The sequence below is a fragment of the Pinus tabuliformis genome, chromosome 1_2 (genome assembly GCF_031772625.1).
Source record: "Pinus tabuliformis cultivar Carrire ecotype Pingquan chromosome 1_2, CPIR1, whole genome shotgun sequence".
NCBI lineage: Eukaryota > Viridiplantae > Streptophyta > Pinopsida > Pinales > Pinaceae > Pinus > Pinus tabuliformis.
In genome coordinates, this window is record NC_142298.1 from 1121040130 (window position 1) to 1121063595 (window position 23466).

Sequence of the window (23466 nt, forward strand, 5' to 3'; positions counted from 1 at the left end):
GCATATCCTTTATTACCTCCACCTCGATTACCTTTAGTATTTCCAGCCAGCTTGCTGCTTTTCTTATCGACCCATTTCTTACCCAAGATTTCTCCCCTCTGCTTGCTTTGCTGGTAGAAAATTCGAGCTTTACATATAGCCTCGTCCATCGTCTTTGGGTTATCAAATTCGATTCTTTCCCTCATGCTCAAAGGTAGACTACTGACGAACCTCTATACTTTAGCCTTTTCTTCTCGAATATAAGGAACATAATGGAGAAATGAAGTAAAACAAGTGATAAATTAATCCATATTTGTTGTCCCAACCATAGGTCATGGAACTCCCTTGCCTTCTTGTCATAGAAGCGCTCAGTCAGGTATCTTTCCTTAAAGTATCTTTGAAAATTTTCCCAAGTGATTCGTCTTTTAACTTCCTTAATTCGTATGCTATCAGTTTTCCTTCTTGCATTAACACACCTCCTACCCCTTCCTTACTTGTGTCAGTGCACACCACATACTCTTTACTAGGGTCAGCTATGCTTAGAATAGGTACCGTGGTGAGTAAGTATTTGAGTTGTTCAAAATTTCTTTGACATTCAGGGGTCCACCTCAAAGTCCTTTCCTTTTTCTATAAAGATGTGATTGGATAAGCTACTTTTGAAAATCCCTCTACAAACCGTCTGTAATAGCCCACCAATCCCATGAAAGGTCAGATGTCCGCCACATCTTTGGGTACTAGCCACTCCATAATAGTCCTTATCTTTTCAAGATCCACCGCGATCCCATCTTTAGTGATGATATGCCCCAAATATTGTATCTGCTCTTTAAAGAATTCACATTTACTGAACTTAGCATATAATTGGTGTTCTCGGAGGGTTTGCAATACTAACCTGAGGTGCTCCTGATGCTCCTCCATAGTCCGAGAGTAAATCAATATATCGTCAATGAAGATCAGTACAAATTTATCCAAATATTGATGAAACACACTGTTCATCAGACACATAAAGGTGGCGGGGGCGTTAGTCAACCCGAAGGGTAACACCACAAACTCATAGTGGCCATACCAAGTTCTAAAAGTTGTCTTAGCTATGTCTTCCTCTTTAATCCGGATTTGGTGATACCCTAATCACAAATCAATCTTTGAGAAAAATGTTGCTCCCTTCACCTGGTCAAACAATTCATCAATACGGGGCAGAAGATACTTGTTTTTTATTGTCAATTTGTTTAATTGACAATAATCCATACACATGCGAAGAGTCCTGTCTTTTTTCTTAACGAACAATACTGGGGCCCCCCATGGGCACACACTGGGACATATGTACTTTTTGTCCAACAACTCTTGTAATTGCATTTTCAGCTCTGCTGATTCAAGTACACTCATTCTCTAGGGTGCTCGAGAGACTGGGGCTATTCCTGGCACCAACTCAATGGTAAAGACTATGTTTCTTTTGGGTGGAAGCCTAGGAATCTCTTCTGGAAACACATTGGCAAATTCTTGTATCACAGGAATATTCTCCATCGTGACTGTTTTATCTTTTGAGTTGGCATAGCCCACTTGGATAGCGTAAATCCGACATCCTTTTCTAATGCATTTTGCTAACTGTGTGGCAATTATGGGCCGAATCTGCACTAGCCGCTTAATCTCCTGCATCTCTTGTTTTAATCCAAGTTCATCCTTATAATTGATAGTCTTGGTTTTACAATTAATTATGGACCAGTGTTTTTCTAGATTTTCCATACAATTCAATATATCGTATGAGGTAAGGGGAAGCACATTTAAATCTGCTGTCACGGACTGTCCTCCTATTTCTAATGGGCAGTTTTTGACCTTAGCCATTACTCGTTTTTTCGCCCCTGTTGCCAACTGAACTAGCCAAGGATCCTTAAACTTAACAGGTTGCAACTTACATTGCTCCACAATTCTAGGACTAATATAACTTAATGTTTCTAGGATCAATTAAAACAGTTACAGCGAAGTCTAAGAGTTTACCTTCAAATTCCATCATGGTCGGCTGGTACTCCTCCTGACGGTCTTCCAACACGACATTAATCTTTGGCAGACTCCGTCCTACATCGCCGACTATAGAGGCTTCATAAACCTCGGAAACCTGTTCTCCTCCTTTTCGCTGGGGACAATTTTTCACATAATGGGGTCCACCACAACCCCAAAATTTCACTGGGGGCCTTGCTATCCCTTCGCTATCTACCCTCCCGGGTTGTTCATTGGTTCTGGACTCATTGGGGGGCTTTAATCAGAGCGTATTCTTTTGTGAGTTTCTGCTATTTTTCCCTTTGGAAAATCCTTTGTTACCTCCACCGCGATTACCTTTAGTACTTCCAACCAACTTGCTGCTTTTCTTATCGGCCCATTTCTTACCTAGGATTTCTCCCTTTTTCTTACTCTGCTGGTAGCAAATTCGGGCCTTGCGTATAGCCTCGTCCATCGTCTTCGGGTTGTTAAATTCAATTCTTTCCCTCATACTCAAGGGTAAACTGTTGACAAACCTCTGTACTTTAGCTTTTTCTTCCTGTATTTAGGGCACATATTGGAGTAAAGAAGTAAAACGAGTGATAAATTCATCCATGGTTTGCTGCCCCAAACGCAAGTCATGAAATTCCCTTGCCTTCTCATCATAGAAGCACTCAGTTAGATACCTTTCCTTAAAGTATTTTTGAAATTTCTCCCAAGTGATATTCTGTTCGCTTACTCCTCTTACCATCTTAACCTCTTCCCACCACAGGGTGGCCTTTCCCTGTAATTGGAAAATGGCCAACCGTGCCTTAAGATTGTGGTTGTATTCGTATAGCTGGAAGTATTTGTTCATATTAATCAACCAAGCCTCAACTACTTCCTCTTGTTCTCCGTCAAAGTGTGGTGGCTTAATTTTATGAAATTCCCCTTGCAACTCTATTCCTTGCCTCTTGGATGTCTGCTACTCGGAAGCATTATCTGAGCACTCCTTCTCCCTTCCTTCTGACTCTTCGAGTTCTATGTGGTGATTTTGTTCTCCTGACATTCTTTGTTGCTCAGCACTGGGATCCAGTGGCTACTGATTTTTTCTGTTGGATAGGCTTTTTATGATCCTCTCCTGTTCCATAGCTAACCTTTCATTGTCTTCCCGTAATCGGGCCATTTCATTTTTCAGTTCTTGTACTGTCTCCAAAATTACAAGATTGGTAATGCGTGCCTCCTCACCCAGCTGTACTCGTGATTAGGGATTGTTTCCAGGTCTTGTTGCAGGTCCCTGACCCGCCAGAAACCTATGTGACACACTATCTGTTCTTCTCATATTGTCAGCCCTCTACTTCCTGTGCTTATAGAAAAAAATTAACAGCAGAAGGGTTATCATATTATCTGTTCCTTTAACTACTCATTAAAGATAATATAAGTTGTATATACACAATTCTGTTGACAGTTTTCAGCTTTCAGTTCCTATTATCACCCCAAGAAACTCACCTAGGTTGCATATCATTGATGCTCGGGAACATTACAAATTCAACAAAATAGTTGGATAAATGGTGGATGAATGAAACAAATGCTTCATATTCAAGCCAGATAAACACTTCTACTATGATTGACCCCAGAGATGGGTGAACACCCCCAGACTACAAGGCTTTTAACCACCAATTACTCACATTTTGAGGATAAGGTGATAATGGAGAAGACTGACCACACCAGCAGATGCACAGGACCCTGTGATGGCCGGCTGCAACCAATTAAAAGGTTTGTAAATCTAGTTTCTAATACATAGACAGGATGATAGCTCTATATGCATTAAACAACAGAAACCGGCATACCTGTTCAATGATACATGCTAAATCCTAACACAGAGGTGGGATGACAACCCCTCTGATGCTAAACATTCACAGCACATGAACAAATGCAAAACAGGCACAGCCTGGAACAAGAAGAAGAAGTGGAAAGTAAGCAATTGACAACAAAAGAAGATTGTATTAGTTGGAAATGAAGACCAGACGCTGCAGGTTACAAAGTAGTTACAATCTCCAGAAGTTGAACCTTACAACAGAGTCACATTCATCTAACACTCTGTTATCACTCAGGTTGTCCCCTAGCTCCTATGGAATACAACCAAGGTAACCACAAACCAATCTTTTAGTTGCAGGTCCTAGCCTACCTGCAACCAGAGAGGGCTCTCTCTTTATAATTTAGCTTTGTTTTAGTATGATTTTAGGCTAGTTATGATTTACATGAGTTTTGTTTTAAGTTTGGTGGGATGGATGATGTTTTTAGATAGAGTTGGCATGCAGAGTGTGAGAAGTTCAGACCATTGGGCATGGAGTCAATGAATGTGAACTGCTGGGTGTGTTTTCTTTGGTAAAGAGGGGATTACAAAGCAAGATGGCTAAACATGGAACAATATTCAATGCTGGAATTATGATGAAATGAGGTCAGGGATGAAAGGCAATTAAGAATCTTTCATTCAGCTAACAGAGGGAAAATGAGAGAATATTATCTAGGAGCAATTAAGGATTCCTAAACAGCATTCATAGATGAAAGAATTGGTGTAAACATGAGCAATGAAGAATTCATATTCACTACTAATTCTGAAGAAAACATAGAGAAATCACAGAAATTGAGCACAGAGTACAGCAAAGTAGATTCTGAGCTATTCTTTCTTCCTGCAACTTAGATCATGATACATAGATGATATAGCAAACATAGAAACTGAAAACAGAAGTAAGAAAGACTTATTGATCCATGAAGTAGCACGAGAATTCTGTAATTTTCTCTTCAGCCATCAAATCCACAACCAGCGAGTTCATAAGCAATGCATTCTAGCAATCTTTGTTCATAAAAGTTCTCAAAAAACAGCGCAAGTCCAGAATGACTCTTATCGACCAACCAACCCTTAAAACATAGTTCGGGGAGGTATTTATAAGATAGAATATGTACAAACAAGATCTGATAAAAGATCTGAGAGAAAATATCTAAGACAACCTAACGTAATCTGCAAGAAAGGTAAAATATCTAGCAAATGTTGCGCTGGAGGCAGCTCCTTCAAAACTTAGATTATGGGCGTCCTTGGTAGCTCTGTGCTGTCTTTCTGCAATAACTGTTCTTTAATCTTTGATCTGCTCTTCTTTAGTCGGCTCTGATTCTCATTAACTCTGATCTGATTTGGCTTTTAATGGCTTTAATTCTGTACTGATACTCTTTGACTTATTGGATCCTCTTAAATGTTCACCTACTTTGGCTTTTACTTTTCCACTGATACTCTTTAACGCTCCGCTGAACTGATACTCTTTAACTAAACTGCCTTTGTTTTCCACTTTATTTGCAAAATAGAACTGCTACTGTCTTCTTTATTGCTTTCTACGGGCTTAGAAGGTCTATCGGCGCTGAATGATATCAAAAATAGAAGGATTGCATACTCGCAACTTGTGCTGAGGCCACAAGCTCGCTGTCCAGAGCTTTTTTGGACTGAGGCGATAAAAAATAGATGAAGAAATGATCAGGTCCTTTTGCACTTGGAGCGCACACAGGCGCCGAATGAAAATAACAAAGAAAAAGCCTTTTTACCCTTTAAATGGGAAAAAACCACTTAAGGGGGAGAAATATGACTTTTAGAGGGCGGGAGCGATCACTGTAGCGATGAATAAATGTGCACCGTTGGATCTTGCAAAGGCAGATCCAAAGGCTAAGAGGAAATCGGAATATCGCATCGGCAAGGGGCAAGGGGATAGGGGACTTTTAAATATGTGCGATAGCGATGAGTGATAGCGATGAGCGATAGCGATATTAGGGGGAGCTTGCGATGAGCGATTGAGAAATCGCATCAGGAGTTCGCATCGGGAGTGGAAAGGGGAGAAGGCTTTACATTGAGCAGTAAGCGATGCGATATGGAACTTGCGATGTATGATTTGCGATATGGAGCGATGCGATAGCGATATCGCATCGGCGAGGGACAAGCGACATGCAATGAAGCGGTAATGCGATGGTGCGATAGCGATAAAGCGACGAAGGGGTGTTTTACGATAAAGTGAAGTTTTTGCAGTAAAACATGTGTTTTGCAATAAAAGGGAGATTTGTGGTAAAACAATGATTTTGCAGTAAAAAAATGATTTGCGGTAAAGCATGGAATTTGCGGAAAAATGGAGAAATGCGGAAAAAGGGATATTGCGATAGCGATATCGCATCGGAGGAATGGATCGGAGACATGAACAGGGGCATATATAGATTACGATATGCGATTGCGAAATCGCATCGGAGGGGATCCAGTCGGGGAAACAAACAAAGGGGCCAACACTTGCGACTGCGACTTCCGACTGCGATATCGCGTCGTAGGGGGTCCAATTGCATCGGAGAAGGGTCAATTGGATCGGAAGAGGTTAAATGAAATCAGAGGAGGTTTTATGAGATCAGAGGATGGTTTCAATGCATTGGAAGGGGTCGAATCGCATCGGAAGAGGGTTCTTACTAAGTTTCAAGTAAACTTAGTAATCCCCAAGAACAATACTTATGGTTATATTTCAACCAAAGGTGGGGATATGTAAATATAAGGGATTTTTATCATATTTTTAATATGGGGAGGGAAAATAAGGACGGATTTATATACTAAAGTTAGAAATTAATATGAATTTTGAGAAGAAGGCGCTAAGTATAAGAAACTTAGGCTTTTAAAAGGGAAAAGGATTTATACAAGAGATATCAACTGTTTATGGAATATGATGAGTAATTGCAGAGATATTAAGCAGATATTAATATCTATGGGGGAAAATTAGTAAATGATTTGGGGGAAAGGATGAAGGGGAGTTAGACATGCCTCGCTTGAGCTGCTCCAAGGGAAACTGCATTGCACTTGTGATTGAAGTAAATCAACACTTTGAAACGCAAAATTTATCACAAGTCTTCATTCTGCAACCTCAAAACTGCCTACCCTACCTACATGCCTAACATTTTTTCTTCTTTTTGGATGGGTGCACTTAGACTAGTAAACCCTGATTTTCTTCTTTTCTTTTTGGCTATCCTCCTATCTAAATCTATCCTTATTTCTTCCAGGGGCTCAGATTAAGCTGTTGAGCAGCCTTGTTTCTCTACCTATCTAATGATCTACCAAGATTAAACAGTTTGGACAGATTTTAATTCTCTATTTCTACAACAAGAAATTTAAACCTAGAGAGGCCAAGATTAAGCTGTTTGGCCCTCCCTTAATTGTGAATTTTTTTAAAAATGAAATAAAGTAGTGGCATTTGAATTATCACACTTTCCTGGCCTTTTGATTGGGGTTCATTTCTTTAATTTTTCTCTTGGCCCATTCATTCTTTTTGCCCTTTGATTTTTCTTTTAGGGCATACCCTCTTTACATTTTTTAAATTTTTTTTTTCTTGGAAATATGGAACCTTTGCAGCATGGAAAGGATGAACATATTTGGCACTTTTAACAGTCAATCATGAAATATGAAACCTATTGGTCTAGGAGGCTAACAGTGGCTCCACTTGGGGATGGCTTTTCCAGATGAAAAGCCAAAAACAGCAGGTCAGACTATCTTATTTTTCAACTGTTGCTGTAAACTGAAAATCTCCTTTGCTTTGGATGCTATTGACAGAATCTTTGCAACCTTTATGCAGCACTTTTTGAGCTGAATTGCTGTGAAATTACAGCTCTGCTTCTTGCTGGCTTCTTCTGCGTGCTTATCATTATCTTCATATTTTATCAAGCACTTTCTTGAGATAAATTCAAAAAAATCATTAGAATGGTGCATTTCCTTGGTTCTTTCTTCAAAATTTGTTGCATTGATTCCTTATCGGACTGTTGTACATAAAATGTTGAAAATAAAAATATTAATGTACAATATAGATATGAGATATATACATCAAAAGGGATCAAAGTAACGTTTGAGCATTCGCCCATTGACAGGGCCATCTTCAGCTTCTCTGCCATCCAAACTCTTCAGAAAATATGTATTATTGCCTTGCACAGCTTGAATGACAAAAGGTCCTTTCCACAGGAAACCAAATTTGCCATGCTTTCCTTTATCTTCTCTCCTTGAATCCCATCTAAGCACTTTATTCCTGATGAAGAAATCCTCTGCCTTTGTTCTTTTGTCAAACATCTTCTTCAGCTTTTCTTGTAAAACTTGAGCTCTCTGATATACTTCCTCCCTTGTCTGTTGCAAGTGAATGGTTTGATTGATCCTTCTTTGAATATCATTAGGCTCAGCTTGTATCTCTTGTAGTAGCTTGATCACTGGGATTCCCAAAGATGAAGGGAATCTTGCCTCCATGCCATAAACTAACTCATATGGGCTTGTTCCGATGGATCTTTTGGTGGTCAATCTATCAGCCCATAGTGCATTCACCAGTTTTTTGTGCCAATTCTTTTTATTCTCCTCCAAGACTTTCTTGATGATATTGATGAGGCTTTTATTGGATGATTCAGCTAGGCCATTACCTTGAGGGTAATAGGTTGTGGAGTGACCTAAGGTAATGTGGTATTTGTGGCAAAAACTAATCATTCTCTTGGATTTAAAGGTAGTAGCATTGTCTGTAATAATCTTTTTGGGACAGCCAAATCTAGACAAGATGTTGGTTTCTAGGAATTGCATGATGATTGAGTCATTGGCCTGTCTACAAGGGATGGCCTCTATCCACTTGGTAAAGTAGTATGTGGAAGTTAAAATCCATCTATGCTGGCCTGAAGAGACGGGATGAATCTCACCAATGAAGTCTAAACCCCATTGTTGAAATGGCTTCTCAGTTGAAATGGGTTTAAGGGGCAAGGGCATTAGCTTTCTTTTGCCTTCAAAGATCTGGCACTTATGGCATGAAACAACAAATTTCCTCACATCGGCAAACAGGGTGGGCAAATAGTAACCAGCCCTTAGTATCTTGTCAGCAGTAGATTTCCAATACAAGTGCCCTCCACAGTCCCCTGCATGAAACTCCTTCATAACATTATCAGTTTCATTCAATGTTAGATAATTAAGCAAAATTCCTTCATGATTTTTCCAAAACAGGGCACTATCTAAAATACAAAACTTTGATGCTTTCATTTTTAAGAATCTCTTTTTAGTTCTGGACAACCCTGGAGGAGCATGCAGGTTTAACAATACAAAACATATATCAGCATACCAAGGTGATTGTAAAAAGGCTTGATTGATCTGTGGAGTCGCCAGCTCCTGTTCGTTGTCTAGTTCATTAATGTCAAGGGCTTGAAAATTGGTTTCGGTCATCAGTTTGGCTAATCCTTGTCCTTTTATCAGTTTAGTGGGCTTGATTTCAATGTCATATTCTAGGATGTTGGCTATCCATTTGCCCCTTTTGCCTTCAATTCCTTCTTGAGTTAAAATGTCTTTTACAACAGCATTTGGAACATATGCTATCACATGGGAGTATAAAATGTAAATTCTGAAATCCTTGATGGCTTTTACAAGGGCATATGCTTGTTTCTCCATGATTTGATACTTTAGGGGAGCATCTCTAAGGGCTCTGCTGAAGAAAGCAATGGGCTTTTCACTTCCCTGGTCATCTTTTTGTAATAGGACAGCAGCAATGGTATGTTCAGAAGCAAAGGAAAAGATGATGAAATCTCTATCAAATTTCGGGATTGTGAGGACTGGTGTTTTTGTTAAGGCTATCTTGATGCCCTCAAAGGCTTGTTTGGCTTCTATAGTCCATTTTAATTTGGAATCTTTCTTGAGCATATTGTTTAGCAGTCTTATCAGCTCGGCCAAGTTGGGAATGAATCTTCTTAGAAAATTGATCTTCCCTAGAAAAGCTTGCAATTCTTTGATATTTCTTGGATGAGGGACTTGAAGGATAGCTTGAATTCTGTCTGGATCAATTCTAATGCCATCTTTTGAAATGATGTGACCTAGGATTTTGCCTTCTTCAAGACCAAACAAGGACTTCTTTGGATTTAAAGATATGCCACATTTCCTGCAGGTTAAGAATACTTACCTCAGATGTTTTAAATGCTCTTGGTCTGATTTTAAGAATGGATTAATATCATCAAGATACACTACTAAGAAATCATGGATTTCTTTGGCAAAGGCTATGTCCATTGCTCTTTGAAAAGTGGCCCCTGCATTTTTGAGTCTGAAAGGCATTTTAACATATTTAAAGGTTCCCCATGGTGTTGTAAAGGTAGTTTTGTCTTGATCATCCGGGTGAACTAATATCTGATTGAAACCTGAAAATCCATCTAGCAATGAAATTCTAGAAGACCCCACTACCCTTTGTAAAATATGGTCCATCTTGGGTAATGGGTAGTGGTCTTTGAGAGAGACTTGGTTTAAATTTCTTAAGTCAACACACAATCTAATCTCACCTGTTTTCTTCCTTGTGGGCACTAAGTTGGATACCCATTCTGAGAACCTGATTGGTGCAATAATTCCAGCTTCAAACATTCTCTTCACTTCTTTCTCAATCAAGGGGAGAAGCACAGGATTGATTCTTCTTAGTTTCTGTTTGAAAGGCTTTTGATTTGGTTTCAAAGGTATAGTATGTTGAATGACTGAAGTATCATAGGATTTAAGGTCCTCATAACTCCAGGAAAAAACATCTTGGAACTCTTTAAACAAGTCAACATATTTTGGCTTCTGATCGGGTGGCAATGTTCTCGACAGTTTTATCATTTTGGGGCTTTCTATGGTTCCAATGTTACAGTCTTCAATCGCAGCATTTAAGGGTTGCATCTTTGGCTTTCTAGGAATATCATTTGAGTCAAATATGTCTTCTAAGGGAGTCAAGCCTGTGGGCAGAAAATTGTCTTTTAGCTCAATAACTTCAGCCTTTGCCTCATCTATCTCATCAAAATTCATTCGTTTGAGCTCTTGTATATTATTGTTATCAAAAGTGGTTGGGTGCAAAATCTGTTTAGCTGTCTCAGCTGATATGGTCTACTCACTTTTGCTTATCACTTGTTGTTGTTCATCCATGGCATTGGCATCAATGTTTAAATCTGAAAATTCCTCTTGTAAAGTGAGGAAATTGTTGATTTGTGCATCATTTTCAAAGACTTGCCAATTCATGATATTATCTGGGACTGCAGGCTTGTGTTTGATTTCAGCTGTAAAGTGATGGTTGGGCTCAAATGGTAGCTTGCATGTGCTGGCAAAAAGTTGCCAAGCTATGTGCATGTAAATTGTGGCTTCTTGAGATTTTGGTGACTTGAGATTCTGAGAAGGTATTGAGGATTTCAATGGCTCCTCTTCTGTAAGCTCTCAACCTATTATCATTTGTGACAAAGTTTCCCTTCATTTGCTGTATAATCAGATCTGAATCTCCTAGAATTGAAACTTTTGTTACTCCTAGATCTCTGATCAGCTTAAGGCCTAATAGGAAGGCTTCATACTCTGCCATATTATTTGTACATCTGAAATTTAACCTATAGGCATGACCTTCAGCATGATCAATTTGTGTGTTGTGTATCCATACCCCTGCCCCTGCTCCTAGTTTGTTTACTGAGCCATCAAACTCTAAGTACCATAAGATTTCTTGCTTGTGGTCAGTATTGGGAGTTGTAATCATTTTCGGAGTGGGCAGATTTGAATTTTCTGTTTCATGTAGTGTGCCTTGTGTGCTGGTTACATCAATTAATTCAAAAATTCATAAGTTTTGGGCAACCGATTCTTCATTTGTGCATATTTCTTGCTCTAAATCCGAAGGCTTATCGTCAGTCAGAGGACACATATCAGCATTAAACAAGATGAAAGAATCCATATCAGAATGGATAGAATAGATGGGAAAGTTTTGGGGCTTTTCTTCACTGCTTACCACATATTTCATTAGTGTTTTCCTGTATAATCTCTTTGGTTGCCCAAAGACTGAAATAGTGGCATAGGAGAGGTCTAATTGCAAAGATTCTTGGAGCTTGGCTCCCCATGATCTTGATAAAAGCATACCATATTTGGGTGGAATATCAGCTACCACCACGTCCATGAGGATTGTTTTGGTTGGTTATTGGACCAAGGATACACATAAATCTTTGATTAGGCCTAAACATTTGACTTGACTGTAATCAAATGAGAACAAGTCTTTGTATGGTCTAGTGATATCTAGGTTTAGTTTCTCCATTACAGCTTTGGGCATTAGGTTGTGTGAAGCTCCTGAATCAAACATTGCATTGTGCAACACTTTGTCATGGATGTGTAAACTGACATAAAAGGGTAGAACACCTCCATTTGTTGTTTTACCATCGACTTCAGGACCGAAAAGTAATTCAGGTTGATCATCTAAGACATTAACATCATCCCTATTCTCTGGCATTTGCAGCGACCTTTTGATTTGCTGTCTGTATACATCATGTTTAGCAAGCTCAGAGAGAGGAATAGATATTTTCAATTTACCAATTTCTGCTTCTAAATCGAAGGGTTTCTCTGATTGAGTTTTAGTGCTGTGACTAGCAGATTTTCCTTTTTCAACTACATTTTCAGCGATTTTCTCTTGATCTTCAGTGTTATCTTGAAGTATTTCTGTTTCGGAAGTATTTTGAGGGGTGCTGTTTAAATTCTCTTTTGAGGAAGAGGATACAAATGGCTGGTTCTTAGAGGAGTATACCTCTGTTACATCTTCTACAGTCACGTGTTTTAGGTTTGGGTATGTTTTATCAGAAGGTCCTATGAGAACAGTTTTGTGTTTTATCTTCTTTGGTTGTTTAGTATCCTTTGGTTTGATAGGTTCAGGCACATCTATGGTTCTTGTCCTCAATTTATACTGCTTGTGAACTTCATATACTGCTGCATCATAGCCTTCTTTAAAGTCAAATGATTCTCCAGACTTGGTTTGGAATCGATTGATATCATGGTCATCTAAGTCTTCTTGGGTTAGAAAAACTTATTGCTCACCGTTCAAACCCATCAAGTTGATATGAGTGTCCTCTATTAGTTCACTAGATGTTGATGCTTCATCATAGTTTTCTTGAAAAGGAGGTCTTATATCATGGTCGGGGCTAGCCCTTCCAACATTTGGGTTTTGATTTTTTCTAAAGTTTAGCTTTCTGATAGTATTGTTTGGTTTTCCTTCCCATGATGATTTTCTTTCAACAGTTTCTACTCTATATCCAAGTCTGTGCATGCTATTGATGATTGCATCCAATTTTTGTTCCAATGCTGAAGGTTCTTCTTTAAAAGTAGTTCTTCTCTCAGCTCTTGCTCTATTTCGCTTAGCGATGAGGTTTGCCTCCACACAAACAGCTATGTTCTGCATGTCTGCTAAGGTTTGGGGGGCTCTTTCCCTCAATTGATATGCCATTTCGGAATCAAATCCATCAGGGAATTTGTATAAGGCTAGATCAGGTGGAGGTCTAAGGTTTTGAGGAATGGCATTGTAAACATTGTTGAACCTAGCACAATAGTCTAAGACAGCTTCTTGTGGGCCTCTTTTGATAGTGCCATACTTAGATAGAATGTGCAGTGGATCTTTTTTTTTCTCCCACCTGTTAAGAAATGTTTGGTAAAGAGCCTCTGGATTAGCTATGGAATTTGCAGGAAGAGCTCTAAACCAGGGCCTTACATCTCCTATTAGACTTTGGACAAAATTCTTCATTCTTACATCATCGTCATCTATTTCATAGTTCTCAAAATAGTCTTGCATTTTCTTGGTATGTTGCAGGGCTGTGTAAGAACCATTACCATCAAAATACATGATTTTGGTTTGATAATCCTGAGGCATAGCCCCTGGATTTCCGGGTAACTATAAAGGTGCATAGCGATTCACCATATTTACAGGGATAAATGGAACAGCAGGAAGAAATGGAACAACTGGGACAGCTGGGATGGAAGAGGAAATATGTGTAGTGAATGGAGGAGTGGAAAAGGTGCTTTGAGAAGTGGATGAAGAACTAGGAGAAGATGGAGTAATGCGAGGGTGGAATGTAACTTTGGCAGGGGTTGGATATGGCTTTGCTTAATTGTTTCAGGGATTGAAACATCAATATCTTCTTTTCACACTTGTTTCCTAAGGTTTCTTGGGATTAAATTGGGATTTTCAAAAACAGCTGGTGGATCTCGGTCTGGATTTGACATGGTATATCGAGTTTTCTTCTTCGGAGCCAGCTTCCGACTTGTTTTTTGGAATTTTCTAGGAATATTTTGGGTTAGAAAGAAATTTTGGAAAAATTCGTTCTTCCCCAGTGGAGTCGCCAATGATGTTATCACTCAGGTTGTCCCCTGGCTCCTACGGGATACGGCCGAGGTAACCACAAACCAATCTTTTAGTTGCAGGTCCTAGCCTACCTGCAACCAGAGAGGGCTCTCTATTTATATTTTAGCTTTGTTTTAGTATGATTTTAGGCTAGTTATGATGTACATGAGTTTTGTCTTAAGTTTGGTGGGATGGATGATCTTCTCAGACAGAGTTGGCATGTAGAGTGTGAGAAGTTCAGACCATTGGGCATGGAGTCAATGAATGTGAACTGCTGGGTGTTTTTTCTTTGGTAAAGAGGGGATTACAGAGCAAGATAGCTAAACATGGAACAATCTTCAATGCTGGAATTATGATGAAATGAGGTCAGGGATGAAAGGCAATTAAGAATCTTTCATTCAGCTAACAAAGGGAAAATGAGAGAATATTATCTAGGAGCAATTAAGGATTCCTAAACAGCATTCATAGATGAAAGAATTGGTGTAAACATGAGCAATGAAGAATTCATATTCACTACTAATTCTAAAGAAAGCATAAAGAAATCACAGAAATTGAGCACAGAGTACAGCAAAGTAGATTCTGAGCTATTCTTTCTTCCTGCAACTTAGATCATGATACATAGATGATATAGCAAACATAGAAACTGAAAACAGAAGTAAGAAAGACTTATTGATCCATGAAGTAGCACGAGAATTCTATAATTTGCTCTTCAGCCATCAAATCCACAACCATCCAGTTCATAATCAATGCATTCCAGCAATCTTTGTTCATAAAAGTTCTCAAAAAATAGTGCAAGTCCAGAATGACTCTTATCAACCAACCAACCCTTAAAACACAGTTTGGGGAGGTATTTATAAGATAAAATATGTACAAACAAGATCCGATAAAAGATCTGAGATAAAATATCTAAGACAACCTAACGTAATCTGCAAGAAAGGTAAAATATCTAGCAAATGCTGCGCTGGAGGCAGCTCCTTCAAAACTTAGATTATGGGCGTCCTTGGTAGCTCTGTGCTGTCTTTCTGCAATAACTGCTCTTTAATATTTGATCTGCTCTTCTTTAGTCGGCTCTGATTCTCATTAACTCTGATCTGATTTGGCTTTTAATGGCTTTAACTCTGTACTGATACTCTTTGACTTATTAGATCCTCTTAAATGTTCACCTGCTTTGGCTTTTACTTTTCCACTGATACTCTTTAACGCTCTGCTAAACTGATACTCTTTAACTGAACCGCTTTTGCTTTCCACTTTATTTGCAAAATAGAACTGCTATTGTATTCTTTATTGCTTTCTGCAGGCTTAGAAGGTCTATCGGTGCTGAATGATATCAAAAATAGGAGGACTGCATACTGGCAACTTGTGCTGAGGCCGCAAGCTCGCTGTCCGGAGCTCTTCTAGACTGAGGCGATAAAAAATAGATGAAGAAATGATCAGGTCCTTTTGCACTTGGAGCGTGCACAGGCGCTGAATGAAAATAACAAGGAAAAAGCCTTTTTACCCTTTAAATGGGCAAAAACCACTTAAGCGGGAGAAATATGACTTTTAGAGGGCGAGAGCGATCACTATAGCGATGAATAAATGCGGGTTGTTGGATCTTGCAAAGGCAGATCCAACGGCTGAGAGGAAATCGGAATATCGCATCAACAAGGGGAAAGGGGACAGGGGACTTTTAAATATGTGCGATAGCGATGAGCGATAGCGATGAGCAATATCGGGGGGAGCTTGCGATGAGCGATTGCGAAATCGCATCGGGAGTTCGCATCGGGAGTGGAAAGGGGAGAAAGCTTTACATTGAGCAGTAAGCGATGCGATATGGAACTTGTGATGTATGATTTACAATATGGAGCGATGCGAAAGCGATATCGCATCGGCGAGGGACAAGCGACATGTAACGAAGCGGTAATGCGATGGTGCGATAGCGATAAAGCGATGAGGGGGTGTTTTACGATAAAGTGAAGTTTTTGCGGTAAAACATGTGTTTTGCAATAAAAGGGAGATTTGCAGTAAAACAATGATTTTGTGGTAAGAGAATGATTTGCGGTAAAGCATGGAATTTGCGGAAAAAAGGGATATTGCGATAACGAAGGCTTGCGATAGCGATATCACATCGGAGGAATGGATCAGAGACATGAACAGGGGCATATATAGATTGCGATATGCGATTGCGAAATCGCATCGAAGGGTATCCAGTCGGGGAAACAAACAAAGGGGCCAACACTTTGCGACTGCGACTTCCGACTGCGATATCGCGTCGGAGGGGGTCCAATCGCATCGGAGAAGGGTCAATTGGATCGGAAGAGGTTAAATGAAATCGGAAGAGGTTAAATGAAATCGGAGGAGGTTTTATGAGATCAGAGGAGGGTTTCAATGCATCGGAAGGGGTCCAATCGCATCGAAAGAGGGTTCTTACTAAGTTTCAAGTAAACTTAGTAATCCCCAAGAACAATACTTATGGTTATATTTCAACCAAAGGCAGGGATATATAAATATAAGGGATTTTTATCATATTTTTAATATGGGGAGGGAAAATAAGGAGGGATTTATATAGTAAAGTTAGAAATTAATATGAATTTTGATAAGAAGGCGCTAAGTATAAGAAACTTAGGCTTTTAAAAGGGGAAAATGATTTATACAAGAGATATCAACTGTTTATGGAATATGATGAGTGATTGCAGTGATATTAAACAAATATTAATATCTCTAGGGGAAAATTAGTAAATGATTTGGGGGAAAGGATGAAAGGGAGTTATACATGCCTCGCTTGAGCTGCTCCAAGGGAAACTGCATTGCACTTGTGATTGAAGTAAATCAACACTTTGAAACACAAAATTTATCACAAGTCTTCATTCTGCAACCTAAAAACTGCCTACCCCACCTACTTGCCTAACATTTTTTCTTCTTTTTGGATGGGTGCACTTAGACTAGCAAACCCTGATTTTATTCTTTTCTTTTTGGCTATCCTCCTATCTAAATCTATCCTTATTTCTTCCAGGGGCTCAGATTAAGCTGTTGAGCACCCTTGTTTCTCTACCTATCTAATGATCTACCAAGATTAAACAGTTAGGACAGATTTTTATTCTCTATTTCTACAACAAGAAATTTAAACGTAGAGAGGCCAAGATTAAGCTGTTTGGCCCTCCCTTAACTGTGAATTTATTCAAAAATGGAATAAAGTAGTGGCATTTGAATTAGCACACTTTCCTGGCCTTTTGATTGGGGTACATTTCTTTAATTTTTCTCTTGGCCCATTCATTCTTTTTGCCGTTTGATTTTTCTTTTAGGGCATACCCTCTTTACATTTTTTAAATTTTTATTTTTCTTAGAAATATGGATCCTTTGCAACATGGAAAGGATAAACATATTTGGCACTTTTAACAATCAATCATGAAATATGAAACCTATTGGTATAGGAGGCTAACACACTCATCGCCCTCTTACATTTTTCTTCTGAGTATATATGGAGTTTGCCTACAAAATTGCTCTACTATGCTATGCATGGAGGGGTCATAATTGACCACCAACCACATTTACAATCTAATATGGGCCTCTGATACAAATCTGACTGTGTTTGTAAATGGATTTGACCTTCTCTAGTGCCCTGCAGTCCTCCTTGGGCAGGTGGAGTGTAATATGGACGAATTCCATGACTGATAAATGCACTGATCTGCTCGAGGCACGTCCTCTTTCTACTCGGCCATACTGCGTATTGAATGCAGTTGCCTGTTGCGTTGTACTGCTCCATGTCTGCTTTAGCAAATTCCGTGCCACTGAGAAATCCTGCCCACTTTGCTTCATTTGAACATCAAAGGTCCATACATGAATAGCTTCTCTATCGGGTCTGCCTTTCAGGTCGCAGTCGCATATCGCAGCCGGCCAATCCTTTGCTTCTCCTTATATTTGAAAATCTATAAAAAACGCTGCAAAACATGAAGAATGCCTCCCTCCGGACTTCAAATATTAAACAATTTTGTTTCGGAAACCCATCGGGTCCGCGTTTCATCGCATCGCGCGCATATATGAAAAGGCTATGCACCCTTGGTTTTCCGGATTGCGATCCGCCAATGCGATCTGGGCCGTTGATCAGTGCACGCGATCAATGGTCCACATGGAATCGCCATATCGCAATCGCAATGCCGCTGATGTTTGCGCCAATACCGCCGATCTGCCTCTACCGATTGCGACCCGCCGATGCGATCTGGGCCGTTGATCAGTGCACGCGATCAATGGTCCACATGGAATTTCCATATCGCAATCGCAATGCCGCTGATGTCTATGCCGATACCGCCGATCTGCCTCTGCCGATTGCGACCCGCCGATGCGATCTGGGCCGTTGATCAGCCAGTGCAATCGATGATCCTCGCTTAATCGCTGATCTCCATTGCCATGGCCCCTTTGAAAGTGTTGACTACAATATTGCTGCGGACTCGACTACCCCATTATAGCATGATTAATAGAAATATCGCATCTGATAGGGAAATCAGTCATTGGCCATCGGCGATGTTATAAAACATGGCTTAAAAGGAACCCTGCTGGAAGTTGCGATTGTGATCCACCGATTATATATGGGATGTTAGATCTACCAGATCTAATGACTACCATGAAACTGTGTTTAAGCTTGCAAATTTTGATTTTTCGACTGTTAAAATGCATTTTTGCCTCCTGAGGGCACTCCTCTTGCAACTATTTCGATCGGTGGATGGCCTTTGACCCAAACTTGGGGATTTTAATAGCACACTTGGATCCATTTTAATCCTTTTGTGTAGCAGCACTAACACTGGCTCCTTCTGGGGATGAGATCCTCCCTGTGAGGTCTCAAGAACTGTAGATCAATGCCTTTCCTGCATACAACAAGCTCAAATCCTCCTCCTAGTGTTGCATTGGGCATGGAGTCAACTAAGCATTCAACAGAAAACTTTAAAAGAACATAATTACAATAAACACAATTACTCAAAATTTGGCCAACTGATAGGCCCTCAAAATTGTTTCTCCTGTCCTCAGCCCCCTTCATCATAGAGCTACAAAAAAGGATTGATTTGATCATCCACCTCAAACAGTTTGGGGCATTTGGGCTTATTGGGTAGAGATGATCTATACTTCATTCCCTCTTTATATGTTCTCGTCCTTGGATGCTCTTCATAGGAGCCTTTGTACACCTGCTGAATAACCGTTTCTGGTGTATACTTGTCTGTGTCACCTGTGGTCTACACAACTAATATGAATGGTGAACCACGGTGTTCTTGTGCAGGGGACACAAAGACATGATCTGCCCCTTCACTCTTCTCAGAACATTCCTCATCCAAGGAGGAGTCCCACAACTGTACACCTTCGTCTGTCATGTGATATGTTGCTACTTTAATCTGTGTGGGGGCCAACTAGGCAGGCATGAGAATATCAAGATTGATTTGATCAGTATCAGCCTCGGACTTTGAATTATGGCTGGCCTCAGTGTTCAGGGGGAAACTTGGAGGGATTGTCACTTGAGCAGACAGAGGGACAAAAGATGATGGGGAGCTTTCCTCTCCCTTCTTGATTACTGGACTGGGGACCAAAGTAGGCTGTAAAATTGGCAGATCTGCATAGCCATTAGGAGATGTGCTGGCCTTAGGCTCGAATTCTTAGAGGATGAAGGTGCCTTGTGCTGATTGTTGCTGCTAATCAGCTTGTTGTTCTGCAGGCACAACAAACTGACAAGCAGTGCCTCTTGCTAATGCTTCTTCATATGTAGCTCTGGTTAGGAAAGGAGCACCTCCCAAACCATGGACCTCCTCCTCTTGCTGCACCTCTTCCATGACTATATTCTGTAAAAGGGGCCTCACCCCTTTATCTTCATTTGTATCTCTTTTTCTTTGCAAGATCTGCACATGCTCATTGGATTCTCTATACTAATTTGGAGTTGAAAAAGAAATGGAACAATGAGCTCCCGCTTCTACAAAATGCTGCTCAGCTTTTAACTTGGAAACTTTAGAGGCCAAAAACTCAATCATCCTGGCTAATTCTTTAATCTCATGCTCTGAGGATGATGAGAGACCACCCTTCTGAAAGTTCCTAGACTCAGTATGATCATAGAGCAGATCTTCCTTATCCCCCCAATGCTTTAGGAACACATCATCTAAAGCCTCAATATCTGCTATGGACCTAGGGGCTAGTTCATCGAACCATTTTCTAGCTTCTCCCTCTAGGCTCTGGACAAAAATCCTCATCCATACATCCTCTTCATAGATATCCAGGTTATCAGCATAATTATAAAACAACTCGAAGTGCTCTTCAACTGATACTCCTTTTGTACCAGTAAACTTAGGCATACATTCTTGATAATCTCCAACAGGCATGGCATTTAAAGGGGTAGGCAAGATTAAGGGTCCATACCCAGCAGCAACTATTCATTCTATCTTTGTGAGGGCTTGCTGGCCTGCCATGACTGAGGTATATGAAAGGATACTGGTAGACTGAGTGGTATGCATCAATGAAAAGAATGACAGAAACAGAGGAACACGATGGACATCATGGAGCTTCTTTCTGTGAACTGAGTTCCAAAAGGGGAATGAATAACAAGGAGCTGCATGAATCTCTGAAGGTGACAATCACTAACAGGGATACATGGAATTTTTAAGGCTTACCTGACCCTGATGCTCCTTACTGCGATATTTTTTCTGTTTAACGATCTTCTCAGGATCAGGCACTGGTCCAGCTAATATTCTGAAGATATCTTCATGCATGCTTCAGCAGCTGCGCCAGAACTTCAATGTGGAGTCGCCAAAGGACGGCCTTCCTCCAGTGGAGTCGCCAGACATATGATTACAACCAAAATCTGTGCTCAAACCTTGTCTATCATCAAAGCTTGAAGTTGTGTCATCTCCCAGGGAAGATGAGCTTCGATTCTCCTCTCCCCGGCAACGGTGCCAATTAATGTTATCACCCCAAGAAACTCACCTAGGTTGCATATCGGTGATGCTCGGGAACATTACAAATTCAACAAAATAGTTGGATAAATGGTGGATGAATGAAACAAATGCTGCATATTCAAGCCAGATAACCACTTCTACTATGATTGACCCCAGACATGGGTGAACACCCCCAGACTACAAGGCTTTTCACTACCAATTACTCACAGTTTGAGGATAAGGTGATAATGGAGAAGACTGACCACACCAGGAGATGCACAGGACCCTGTGATGGCCGGCTGCAACCAGTTAAAAGGTCTGTAAATCTAGTTTCTAATACACAGACAGGATGACAACTCTCTATGCATTAAACAACAGAAACTTGCATACATGTTCAATGATACATGCTAAATCCTAACACAGAGGTGGGATGAAAACCCCTCTGATGCTAAACATTCACAGCACATGAACAAATGCAAAACAGGCACAGCCTGGAACAAGAAGAAGAAGTGGAAAGTAAGCAATTGACAGCAAAAGAAGCTTGTATTAGTTGGAAATGAAGACCAGACACTGCAGGTTACAAAGTAGTTACAGTCTCTAGAAGTTGAACCTTACAACAGAGTCACCTTCATCTAACACTCATCGCCCTCTTACATTTTTCTTCTGGGTATATATGGAGTTTGTCTACAAAATTGCTCTACTATGCTATGCGTGGAGGGGTCATAATTGACCACCAACCACATTTACAATCTAATACGGGCCTCTGATACAAATCTGACTGTGTTTGTAAATGGATTTGACCTTCTCTGGTGCCCTGCAATCCTCCTTGGGTAGGTGGAGTGTAATATGGACGAATTCCATGACTGATAAATGCACTGATAAATGGAGTTTGGCTACTTTTCCAAAGGTTATCCAAAGGTTATCCATTTAACATACGACATGGTTGTTAATTAATAAGTTGATGCATAAGTCTTATCTGTATATTAATACTATTGTTGGAAAGATCGCATGTAGACCATGCGGCAACCAGCCAAGGCGACGACCTTCTCCACCTCCCTGGGCCATCACATGGCAACCTTATTTGCATCCGCTTGGAATTAATTCCCTGTCTGGCTCCGTTCTGTACGTGGCCGGCGGGCGGTCCAATCCCTCGACTTGCGCGGCAGATCTCACTCCATCCACAACAGAGATCATCCCTTGCCATCCGACGGTGGCACTCCTTCGCGAATTTCCACCTATTCCACCGGTTGCATTGGTTGATGGCTCATTTGGTTTGGTAGCTCACCACGGCCTGCTCTGGTTCTACCCATGCATTCAGCTCCAGGGAGCCAAACCCATGAACCTTGCTAGATTGCCAGCAATTTCGCCACTAACCATCAAGTAAATTTTGCTGATACATGGTTCTGCTTTATTCCACTTCGTTGGTATATGTTTTTTTCGATTTACTGAGGGATGACTCACTTTTCCAGGGTTCCTACACACTACGGATTAAATGACCTTGGAGGCTTCCTCGGCTCCAAGATGAGAGTTTTCATACGATGGTGGAAAAATTTCCTTAATGGGTAAGTTTAACATAGATGAGAACATTCTCCTGTGATTATCTTCTGCAGTTCGCATGTTTCAACAGTTATCTAACTTGTTTGCATGATCGTTTCCAAGTAGGCTTGGCGCTTGCTCCTCAGGCGGTGGCCCAGACTTGATTAAGGGAAATCCTACCACAGCATGCTCGAAGTCCAGGTACGAGAGTAGCCTTCCGGCCATGGCTTTCATGTTTGACTCGGGGAGTGGTTCTTCCGGCTTCTTTCATATTGTGTTAGTCTAATGGACATTTAGGATAATTATTGGAGCGGAGGATGTTTACATCCCCTCATTGCTCCAAGTTTTCTTTTATTGTAAGACATTTGTAATCTGTTTTCTAGTCTTGGGTGTCCGACGACAGTCCCCACTGCTTGGACATTGTGGTTGTATAGTTGGAATATTTATTGCACCCTTATTTTCGGCATGATGATACTCTTATTCTGTTGGTCTATAATTTATTATGTTGAACTGATGTTTTAAATGCACAAATGGGTTCCTTATAATATTTTGTTTTAAGGAAAAGCCGTGCCGCAGCTGGACTGTATAGAAATGTAATTTTTTGGTTATTTAATTCATAGTCTTTAAAGATATCAAGCATTTTGGTTATATTGCTTAGAAAAGTATAGCTCTGTGGTGTTCTATTCGCTCGATTTTGTAAATCAATTGTTTCATGTGCGTGCGCCTTCCCAGTGAAAGGGTCCAAGCTCCAATTTCCACTACAAATCCTAGTTTTCCTTCCCACTAGCTCCTGCTGCTGCTAGGTCTCTGTCTTGTTTATTTGGTAGTGCTCATCGTTGAAGGGTAGCGACCCTACCCAAACTGTTAACCATTCATGCCCAGTGCTCAGGGTTTCATTTGGGTTCTTTCTCTTTTAAGCATTGCTCGTGGAGCAGGCCTCCTGCCGCGCCCACGTCGTGCCTGTT

General features: G+C 40.4%; 1 protein-coding gene across 1 annotated transcript; it reads right to left on the bottom strand.

Moving 5' to 3' along the window:
- Nucleotides 1–1362: 1362 nt before the first annotated feature.
- Nucleotides 1363–1815, bottom strand: LOC149210071 (uncharacterized). Its single transcript, XM_089398856.1, has one exon. It carries the CDS (start codon nt 1813–1815, stop codon nt 1363–1365), a length of 453 nt encoding a protein of 150 aa, XP_089254982.1.
- Between the last annotated feature and the right edge of the window lie 21651 nt (nt 1816–23466).

What these genes read in the sequence shown, in the direction of transcription:
- LOC149210071 (XM_089398856.1), bottom strand. Translation starts at nt 1,815, where the DNA reads ATGGCTAAGGTCAAAAACTGCCCATTAGAAATAGGAGGACAGTCCGTG.